This window comes from Zootoca vivipara, chromosome 3 (assembly GCF_965207765.1).
Source record: "Zootoca vivipara chromosome 3, rZooViv2.hap1.1, whole genome shotgun sequence".
Taxonomy (NCBI): Eukaryota; Metazoa; Chordata; class Lepidosauria; order Squamata; family Lacertidae; genus Zootoca; species Zootoca vivipara.
Window position 1 is genome coordinate 19,765,691 of NC_142586.1, and position 11,657 is coordinate 19,777,347.

Genomic DNA, 11,657 nt, shown 5'->3' on the forward strand with positions numbered 1-11,657 from the left:
TAAATACAGAATTATTTTTAATTGTGTGTATGTGTGTGTGTATAATTACTGTGAAATTACTTCAAGACACTTACGGGAAGCAATCCATCGATGGAATCACATAGATAAACTAACTTCTAGAAATGTGAGAGTCTTCCAAAGCCTTCCAACTATTTTTATATGAAGCTGCAGGTGACCATCTCTCAAGTTTCCTTGCCACCACAGTGCTAGCATGAGGGCCCTTAGCATTCAGATGTCTGCAAAGTGCAACTTTGTTTGATACCTCTGAGCTTTAGCATGGGCCGTCTCGCCCATAATTTAGGTAGCGCATCTCTTCGTATCTTGAGAACAAACTGGCTGTTGATAAACTTCCGTATGCTAAAGATTGTGAATGTAACTTGTGGGTGAACAATAGAGAAATACTCATCTAATCTGGTTCCATAGATCTGCAAGCCTGGTACAAATTTCTGAATGTTCACACCAGCCTGCTTGATCTTCAGCTGAGGAGCAGATAGAAAGGTAGCATAATTTCATGACTAAAAGGAAAGACTTTTCAAACTCTCTTGAGAACCAACAACAACAAAAACTTCATCTATGATCCTACTTAAATTATTTTTTAAACTAAAAAAAAACCTTTTGTCAACATACATTCATAATTTTAAAACTTTGTATACACTTCAACCAAATATACTCTTAGATCATCTCAGCAAGCATTCAGTCTAATGGCTAACTTACTGTTTCATCAAACACAATGTGGAAAGGAAACGCACAACAGAAAGTTCTCTCCTCGACCCAAAGTCTCTCAGGAAAAAATGGCTCCAAGGTACGAATAAGGTCCTCTATGAAACAGAGAGTGATAGACAACACACAGAGTGAATTTACAAAGAGAGAATCTTTTCTTGAATTTCCACATTTCGCCTGCATATAGTAATTTGATCATTCTCCATTGATATATCCTTTCCTTTGCTGGGCCAACACTTGGAAAAAGTCTTGTTACACAATTGAGATATCAATTCCTGCCTTAGTTATCCCCCTTTGTAGTGGGATAATGCTTCACCATTTTAGGGGGATAATGCACGATAGGGGGATAATGCACGATAATGCCCAGCATCTATTTCTGGTTTGGAAGGCACAAGTAGCTGTTCAGAACCCGCAGCCCCTCTATACCTTGGTATTCATTATTCTTGAGGTTGTGAAGCTCTACTCTCTGGATAATAAAGAATTTGGTTGAAACAGTTCCACACAGTTTCTTACATATTTACAATCTGATTTTTTTGGCATCAAAATTTGGAGAACGACACAAGATTTGGTGTGTGTAGTCAGAAGGGGTGGGTATCTCTGTCTATGAAATAAAATCCCAGCCTTTCACTAACCTGAACTTAAGGGTGGATCAGTGAAATTGAGAAGCAGCAAGGCATCACATTCCAATTATTTCAATCTATTATATCCTTAACTTATATGCAGAATTCATCATGCAAAAGGCTGGACTGGATGAATCCCAAGCCAGAATTAAGATTGCCGGAAGAAATATCAACAACCTCAGATATGCTGATGACACAACCTTGATGGCAGAAAGTGAGGAGGAATTAAAGAACCTTTTAGTGAGGGTGAAAGAGGAGAGCACAAAATATGGTCTGAAGCTCAACATCAAAAAAACTAAGATAATGGCCACTGGTCCCATTACCTCCTGGCAAATAGAAGGGGAAGAAATGGAGGCAGTGAGAGATTTTACTTTCTTGGGTTCCATGATCACTGCAGATGGTGACAGCCGTCACGAAATTGGAAGATGCCAGCTTCTTGGGAGAAAAGCAATGACAAACCTAGACAGCATCTTAAAAAGCAGAGACATCACCTTGCCGACAAAGGTCCGTATAGCTAAAGCTATGGTTTTCCCAGTAGTGATGTATGGAAGTGAGAGATGGACCATAAAGAAGGCTGATCACTGAAGAATTGATGCTTTTGAATTATGGTGCTGGAGGAGACTCTTGAGAGTCCCATGGACTGCGAGAAGATCAAACCTATCCATTCTGAAAGAAATCAGCTCTGAGTGCTCCCTGGAAGGACAGATCGTGAAGCTGAGGCTCCAATACTTTGGCCACCTCATGAGAAGAGAAGACTCCCTGGAAAAGACCCTGATGTTGGGAAAGATTGAGGGCACTAGGAGAAGGGGACGACAGAGGATGAGATGGTTGGACAGTGTTCTCGAAACTACGAACATGAGTTTGACCAAACTGCAGGAGGCAGTGCAAGACAGGAGTGCCTGGCGTGCTCTGGTCCATGGGGTCACGAAGAGTTGGACACGACTAAACGACTAAACAACAACAATTATATCCTTCTGTAAGGATACTTACATCCAAGGACAGCCTCTAATTTATGCTGATGAGGTCCATCTTTCATTTCAATAATCATGATGAAGTTAAAAAGGATCTAATATACCTCTCCTAAATTTCACAATGTGCCTCACAATGTCCCAGTGAGATTTCTTTTCTAGTTGGTGCAACACAGGTCCTTCCCTCGCTTTCTGGAAAGCTGCATCCAGTCTCTAAATAGAACATTGGTAGAAAAATGGTACATTGTGGTAATTAAGATTAACCAAATCATGTTTGTATTCTATAGCCATTTACACAGAGCAATCTCATGGTTGCCGTAGAAGGTATAAAGCACAATAATTAAATCTGTATATATCAGTTTTGCTGCACACATTTATTACAATATCTTAGAGACCTGCAAGGCTGCTCCCCCTCTCTAAGCCATGAATGTTTCTGCTAACTCAAAACTACCCCCCTCCCACTTTTGACAGGACCAATTTCGTCACCTTTTCATCCTCTCGACAGTCTCCACCTGCAGAGGCTATTTTTTCTTTGACCCCATTCTTTGCTTCTTTCTCATTCTGAGAAAGAAAAAACACCACGTGTTCTTTCTTCCCGGTGCGCTCCTCTTCTACATCTTGATGAAGAATTTTCAGCGTCACTTCGCTGTCAAAGAAATCTCTTGACACAGCTTCAAGGATTCCTATGTAAGAAAGAATAATCGTTTGAGTTTCAGGTCACGTCACAAGTCAAGGGTAGTTGCTCCTTGCTGTCCTCCACAGGCAGCGAAGAGGTTCAGGCAGGGGAAAGCCAGGATTTATGAGGCAAAATTCCTGGCAATGTCCCCCAGTGGGGTCTGGGGAGCTCACTGCATCCTGCTGTGCCACGCAAGCCCGTGTCTACCAACTTGAAAGGCAGAGCAGGTGCGACCTGGGAGTGTGTCGCTGCCATGGATGAGCCTCTACATCAGGCATGATTTGTGGTTGGCTCCTCCATAATTCAGACAATTGGCATTAATCAAGAGGCGCTCCTGGACCATACTCCCTTGTTCAAACATGCCCAGACTTCCCTCTCCTCTAGCAGTTAGGGTTGAAGCATTCTGGCTTTTTAGGTGAAATTATCTTCATGAAGACTGCAGTCAGGGAGGGCAACCCTGTTGAACAATGTGGGGTAGGTCATAAGGACTGCTGGGGGAAGGAGGAATTGCCCCCAAATAGGAAATAGGTAGTTCACTAGTGCAAACATACGGTATTGTCTACCCTCTATGGAAGGTATCCAGAGTAAAACCTGACAAGGAACAAGATATTGTAGCATACCTGGGACAATATGATAAAGGCCTTTTCTGTCGGAGTAATAGTGGAGCAACAACATCCCATCGGTTCTTTCTACTCGGAATGATGGTGCATTCATTTCCTAAGTAGAAAAACTCTTGCTTTATTTTCTTGGGGGGGGGGGAACCCTACACACAATAGTTATGCTGAACATTCTTAAAAGATGCATTCCTAACATCCTTGGGACAAGAGCGTCTGAGACAATTCTGTTAAAGCAGGTGAGGGGGGGGGGATTTCTCCAAACAAGGACCATATTCCTTCCCCAGACAAGCTTTCAGAGGCAAAATGCTCATGGGGAGTTCAGTTGTAATGCTTAACCACAGTTAAATGTTACGTCACATACTTCTCCCTTTACTGTACAGTACTTTCCTTCTCTTGTGTGGTCAAGAGGATGAATGAACAAGGATTCAGTTTTGCTTTTACTGCTACTACTACTACTAATTTATTATTTATACCCTGCCCATCTGGCTGAGCTTCCCCAGCCACTCTGGGGGGCTCCCAACACAATATGAAAAACACGATAAAACATCAAACTTTAAAAACTTCCCTAAATAGGGCTGCCATCAGGTGTCTTCTAAAAGTAAGATAGTTGTTTATTTCCTTGACATCTGATGGGAAGGCGTTCCACAGGGCGGGTGCCACTACCGAGAGGGCCCTCGGCCTGGTTCCCTATAACCTCACTTCTTGCAGTGAGGGAACCACCAGAAGGCCCTCAGCGCTGGACCTCACTGTCCGGGTTGAACAATTATTGTATTGTAATTCTTGCAATGTCATTGTAGATTTCCCAATCGTAGTACTAAGCTGAGAAGTGGACTTTCAACTTATCCAACTGCCCCAGTAGAGAACAGTGCTGTATCACATCATCCCAGAGAGAATGAACAGCTTAAACTTTTCTTCTCACCTCAGCATTGTGATAGGGAAAAGAAGCCCTCAGTTTTGCCAGGGATTGGCAGGCCGGGTCCAGGTCACAGAATCACCCCCCCCCTTTCTATTTTTTTATTTTTTTATTTTCTTAAAAGGGGTGTTTCAGAATTGTTTCTACACAGCAAAGGAGGTACCTGGTAGGACAAGGAAAGATAGCTATGAAGGGCGTCAAGGTTCTCAATAAACTCCATCAAATTTCCTCCTAGGGTCCGTAGCATTCTATCGTATCCAGACATCCTGCAGAAACTGAAAAAGTATTCCCCGAAAAGTTTGAGCACTGCCTCTTCTGACACCTCTGAGTGGAAATAAATGAGATGAACAAATAATTACAGGGTTGGAAAAATCGCTCTTAGGCACTGAGGATGAGCAAAATTCAGCCATTGCACCTTCTCAAAAGATCACAAGCTTGGCAAGCGTCCTAGTCTGAATGCAGAGACCGCTCAACTGCTCAGAAAGATCTCTTCTCCTCTTGTCAGGAAACATACGATCGACCCTACCCTCTCCAATAGTGCTACCCCTTGTTTGGGGATGTGAGGAGAGTGTGTGGCATAACACTAATATTGCATTTGGCAGAGGACAGGAAGGAGAGAGACATACACAGTATACCTTTTCCCATGAAGAGGACTTGCCTGTCCCCCCCCCAACACAACACCCTAGCATTTGTTAATGCCCCCAGTATCATATGGCTTTCTTCACAAAAATTTCTCCGTTCAGAGAAATGTGTACAGTTCTCACAAGGCAGTGGGCTGGATAGAGGAGATGTCAATAGCAAGGCTAGTTCTTTCATTTCAGTAGGAGCTCCATTTAACTGTTTTGGTGGGCAAAAAGTGCAGCTGATGAGGGAACTGGATGGTTAACTAAGGCAGGGGTGGGGAAACCAGCAGCCCTCAATATGTTGTGGGACTACAACTTCAGCCAGCTCCAGACAGCTAGCCCAACGATCAGGGATGAAAGCAACTTCTGGAGGGCCACAGATTCCATACCCCTGAATGGGAAGGATGCCCCATAGCCTTCAGCTGGAGTCAAGGCAGAGACACCATGCTCCACTGATGAAGCTGACAGGCCCACTTTAAATAAGTCCAATGGGATTTACTTCCAGGGCACTCATACCCATTTGCCTAGAAAGAAGTGCAATTTGCAATCGAATTTAAGTTGTACCCTATACATACTTTCCTAGGACTAAGTCCAATGGAACATAATGCAACTTACTTCTGAGTAAACATTCCTTGGATTGTGTTGCATGCTTTACTAGTTTATCAGTATTTTATTTATTCATTGATAGCGTTTCTATCCCTCCCTTCCTTCCCAAAGAACCCAGGGCTGCAGCAAACATGTTCAGAACTGGGTCGCACAATTCTTTGTCCCTAAACTCAGCTTATTCCATAAGATAAAACAATGTAAACCAAGTAATGCAGTTAAACATAACATTGAGGTTAATTAAAAGCAAGAAAGAGAATTTTAAAAGGGCAAAATTAAAAGAATGCAAAGATAATAAATGAAACCAGGGCATGTTTCAGAACTTAGTGTTTTGCAGGTTTCTTGGACCAGCTTCATTGTGACAGCATCATCATACACTGTGTATGTCATAAAGGTGTCTTCAATCCCAGTTCTTGTCCTGTAAAAGTGTCAAAACTAGGATCAGCATCTGAATATAAAACGAAACAGAGAGCACGATTTATCGTGCGATGTGTACAATCTACTTCAAAATATATCAATGTAAAACTTTTCAGGAAGACTACAATGTTACTTGCATAATTTTCTTAAAACCATTTTAAACGTACACAAAATGATTTGGACAGAGTTTTTTTTTTTTAACCCAGTAAATCATTCTTCAAGTGCTAACAAACCCACGGTTGGCAGGCACCTTCTTAAAAATAGGAATTTCCCCTTCTCTCTCAAACCAGAGAGAATGCCTCTTTTGAGATGGAACCTGCTGTGAAACATGCATGAACGTGCATGAATTGTATAAAACAAAAATAGGGAGCATGTACCACTGCAGTTATGGGACGTGGGTAACGCTGTGGGTTAAACCACAGAGCCTAGGGCTTGCCGATTAGAAAGTCGGTGGTTTGAATCCCCGCAACGGGGTGAGTTCCCGTTGCTCAGTCCCAGCTCCTGCCGATCTAGCAGTTCGAAAGCACGTCAAGGTGCAAGTAGATAAATAGGTACTGCTACAGCAGGAGTTTGACCAAACTGTGGGAGGCAGTGGAAGACAGGAGTGCCTGGCATGCTATGGTCCATGGGGTCACGAAGAGTCGGACACGACTAAACGACTAAACAACAACAGCGGGAAGGTAAACGGTGTTTCCGTGTGCTGCTCTGGTTCACCAGAAGCGGTTTTGTCATGCTGGCCACATGACCTGGAAGCTGTACGCCGGCTCCCTAGGCCAATAACGCGAGATGAGCGCGCAACCCCAGAGTCGGTCACGACTGGACCTAATGGTCAGGGGTCCCTTTACCTTTACCTACCACTGCAGTTGCCAGAGATGTTGCTGAACCCATTCTGAACTGTTTTTTCTCCTTCCCAGCATAGCTGCCAAGTTTTCCCTTTTCTTGCGAGGAAGCCTATTCAGCATAAGGGAAAATCCCTTTAAAAAAGGGATAACTTGGCAGCTATGCTTCCCAGTTGTTAACTGTGGCACTCTAAATATTCTTTTGACCTAACAAATTTCACACCAGAACTTGCTTCATATCAGATGCATCTTTCTGAATGAACCTGATGAAGTGGACAGTTGTCCACACTAGCTTATGCCACCACAAATCTGTTAGTCTTTAAGGTGCAACAAGGATATTCTGTTTTCGTGTTTATCTAGTGTATCCATAACTGAAAGAATTATCCCCTGCTTGGCTTTTAAGTCAGGACAGACTATTACAGAATATGTACCAGGTGGAGAAGAGAATGTGAAATAAATAGTGGAGAAGAGCACAGGTGACAATTTTCAAGAATGGGAGTGCTAACATTTTCACAGTGACGTGTCCTGGTTTTCAAATCTCACTCGTACAATGTCAGAGAGGTACATGTACTCACCTGAGATTTTCCCAGGTTTCTTCACCAAATTTCTCTATCAGAAGAGACTTCAGGCAAGTGTTGATGAATCCGCACTGGAGAGAAAGAGACAGACGGACAAATCATCTGATTTCTGTAGTCATTTACATTGAATGGCAGAGTCTTTTGTGCCCTTATACCTTCTTCTTTTTTAGCCTGCTCATGATTACATCTTCCAAATCCACTGCTGCTACATAACACTGCAAAATGAGCCTTGCCAGATAAGATCAAATGTCATTTCAGTCTCAGTGCCCTGTTTCCAAAATGGCAAAGCCAGATGCCTCTGGGAAGCCCACAATCAGGAGTGCAAAGGCAACAGCCCTCTCCTACCGGCGGCTGGTATTCAACAACGTTCTCCTCCGAATCTAGAGGTTCCCCATACCTGTCATGACTTGTAGCCATTGATAAGACATTCCCCAGTGATTACGTCTCCAAGTCCTATATACTAGTGGCCATGTCTCCACATCTTGTGGCAGTGAGTTGCATAAATGAGCTGTGTGTTGTCCTGGGTCTATCATCAGTCAGTTCCATTGGCTGGCTGTCAGTTCCAGTATTAGGAGAAGGGGACCCCCCCAAAAAAGCTTCTCTCTATTCACTTTCTCTACACCATGAATACGTTTTGTACATTTCTGCCATCTGACACCCCTCCTTTCATTACCTGCGGTTGTCAAAGCAAGACAATAGGAAAGGATGCTTACCATAGTGTTGGTTATCTTCAACCAGGCAGGGAAATGTCTCTCCAGAGCTGATGTTATTCTGATCTACACACAGCTTACTTGCACAGCTAACCTTTAAATGCCTAGAGCCTAGCAAGCAGAGACCAGGAAAGTCCAAAGGGGATGCCACAGGTGTATCTCATGCACTGGATCTCAGCAGAGCAAAGGATCAGAATGAATGCACAGTTGGGATAACGGAAATAAATAGCTTCCCTGGAGTATATAGCTATGCTTTAAGTGAAACGCTGATCTATTATAATGGTTCATCAATAGCAGAGGACAAAGTCTCTTGGAAAACAGAGATAATTATATTAAAATCAAATAAAAAATGTGTCAGAGGCCTGAAGCCAAATATAATGGTTAGTTATTTAAAATTAGTATGTGACTTTCAGCCTCTTTCACCCTTACTAAGCCTAGTTATATTCATGTTGTACGGATGCCTGATTATCGCCTTCCAAAGCAACTGCTCTATTCCGAACTTAAAAATGGAAAGTGTAATGCTGGTGGTCAACAAAAGAGGTTTAAAGACTGTCTCAAGGCAAATCTTTTTTAAAAAAGTAGTATAAACACAGACATCTGGGAAACACAGGCCTGCGAGTGCTCCAATTGGAGAACAGTCTTTACCAAAGGTGTCATGGGCTTTGAAGACGCTCAAACTCAGGACGAAAGGGAGAAACGTGCTAAGAGGAAGCACATTTGGCAAACCCTCACCTTAATCAATTCCCACCCGGAAACCTATGTCCCAACTGTGGAAAGACGTGTGGATCCAGAATTGGCCTCCACAGTCACTTACAGATTCACTGTTAAAACTTTTTTTTATGGAAGACAATCTTATTCAGCTATGAGTGATCCCCAAAGAAGAAGAATATTCATTTATCACCTGCTACCCATTCTATTTCCCAGTTTTTCTCTCACACTCTTCTGGTCTTGTTCTTTCTACAGGGACATTCATCTTTGATTGGTTTCATTTTGCTCTGACGTCAACCAAGGAAGGCATTTCCTCATTGGCTCAGAAACATTGGTTGCTATCTTGCACCTGTTGCAGAAGATCTTACCAGGTAGGGCCCCCTTTATGGCAGCATAAAGGAACAAAATAAGGTAGGCAGACTATACGGGCTTCGTTCTTTCTGAGTAAATGGGAGCCGACTGTTTCCTTCTGTGCTAGATCAGATGCAGATCAACCCTTTGGGCTCCTCCCCACAATGCCATGATGGGAGTATAAACTGCCCTCATTCAATGAATCCTCTGATGAGCAGGGAGGGGTAGGTTTTCATCCCAGAAGACTTCCTAATGAGGTAGCAGCAACTCTGTTAAAAAAAAAACACTGGGAAGCTGTCTTCTGCTTTGGTTTCCTGCGTCTGTAGATCTTAATTACAACCCAGCCCAATAAAAGGGCATTAGCAAGAACCAGAGAAGTGCTCAAGGAAAGCAATTCGAGACAACAATGCAACTTTACACACATTTTAAAGCTGATGGAGTTGTTTCATTTAGAATGTAAATGTAATGTCAAATATGAAGTGCTTTACGAAATAGTGTTGCAAAAAGCTTGCCCAGGCTGAAAAGGCATTACTTTAATTCATTCCAAGAGCCTGTGTTATTGGAAACACCTTTAGACTCTACTGAAGAGCAAAAGGTAAAGGTAAAGGACCCCTGGACAGTTAAGGCCAATCAAAGGTGACTATAGGGTTGTGGCACTCATCTTGCTTCAGGTTGAGGGAGCCGGCATTTGTCCACAGACAGCTTTCCGGGTCATGCGGCCAGCATGACTAAAGTGCTTCTGGCACAATGGGACACTGTGACAAGTGCCAGAGCGCATGGAAATGTCGTTTACCATACCGCCACAACAGTACCTATTTATCTACTTGCACTGCTGTGCTTTTGAACTGCTAGGTTGGCAGAAGCTGGGACAGAGCAATGGGAGCTCACCCTGTTGTGCGGATTTGATCCGCAGACCTTCTGATCAGCAAGCCCAAGAGGCCTCCCGCTCCAGAGAGGGTGATCCTGTCTCTTCTCAGCTTTTCTGCATGGGTCAAAAGAGGAGAGAGGGATGTGTGCCCTGGATGTGTATCCTCTCCCTATGTCCCCTCCCAAATCTACTCTGGGAGGTTCCCCCAGCACCCTGGAGCAGATTTTGAGGGTGCCTGGTAGCTGCAGAGGAGAGCAGGAGTTTCTGCTTTGTGAGTGGAATGGCAGGCTTGGATACAATCGATTGGGAGGAGTTCAGTGTTGCACTATTATGATCATTCTGTCAGCACAAACATTGCTTCTTGCCAGACAGAATGACCTCCCTTCTCCTCCCTCTGTGTGCTATCCTGGTGTTCTCCTGACCCACCCCCAGAGCTGCTTGGGAAGGCATGGAGGATGGCGGGGTGGGGGTGGGGAATCCTTGTTGTGCTAGTGTGAGTCATTGTGCCAGCTCCCGCTATAGCAACTATTTAGTAGAATCTAACCCATTGTCTGGGAAATAAACAGTGTTTTCTTCATGGAAGAAATTCTGCTTTCATTCTCCCCACCCCCACCCCATTATTTGGTGTGGTCTATGATTACCTTGATCATATTTCATTTTAAATGGAGCTTCCTGAGCTGAATGTAAAGCATAGACCAGGCACCCCCAAACTTCGGCCCTCCAGATGTTTTGGACTACAATTCCCATCATCCCTGACCACTGGTCCTGTTAGCTAGGGAGCATGGGAGTTGTAGGCCAAAACATCTGGCGGGCCGAAGTTTGGGGATGCCTGGCATAGACCCACATTTTAAAAGTGAAAAGGGAGAGAAGGCTTCTCTCAAAGTGTTAGAATGCCACCAGTATTTTAAGAATAGAACAAAACAAGATGGTGTTGTTTTATATGATACAGAATGCTATGTCCAGCTATGTGCACTGCTACACTTGTGAATAGCCTTAAGAGGCCTGACATTCAAGTCTCCTCAGATTTACATAAACACATCCAGTTATAACATCTGGGATGGGTGGACATCAGGTTGTTTAGTGGGGCAACAATTTAAGATAAATTTATTGCCCCAAACGGGGGATTGTTATAAGAATTTTAAGGTCTCAATCATAGAATAAATATTCACAAATGCACACGTCTTAAACCATCTGATTAAGAAGTATGGTCAAGAGCCTAAGACCTATATACAAACTTTGTAGATCTTACAGCAGCGTTTGGTAGGATAAATCATGAAAAGCTGTGGTAACTTTGGAATTAAAACATAGACTGTCATTTATTTACACTTATTAGGATATTATACTTTGAAATATATATGAGAGTGAAGGTAGGTCTAAACTGTCAGTTGCCAGATCCAATTCCAACAACAAAAGAGGCTGCTTATTCGCTCCCCTGCTGTTTAAGAT

At 43.2% G+C, this 11,657-nt stretch overlaps 1 protein-coding gene across 1 annotated transcript; it reads right to left on the reverse strand.

Moving 5' to 3' along the window:
• Window position 1: 1 nt before the first annotated feature.
• On the reverse strand, window positions 2-11,517 carry LOC148686176 (putative guanylate cyclase soluble subunit beta-2). The gene is made up of 6 exons (XM_088665660.1): window positions 7,572-11,517; window positions 4,678-6,158; window positions 3,605-3,701; window positions 2,795-2,991; window positions 715-2,521; window positions 2-479 (listed from the first exon to the last, which is right to left on the reverse strand). Exons 2-5 carry the CDS (start codon window positions 4,777-4,779, stop codon window positions 2,396-2,398), a joined length of 522 nt encoding a protein of 173 aa, XP_088521786.1. The 5' UTR covers window positions 4,780-6,158; window positions 7,572-11,517; the 3' UTR covers window positions 2-479; window positions 715-2,395.
• Between the last annotated feature and the right edge of the window lie 140 nt (window positions 11,518-11,657).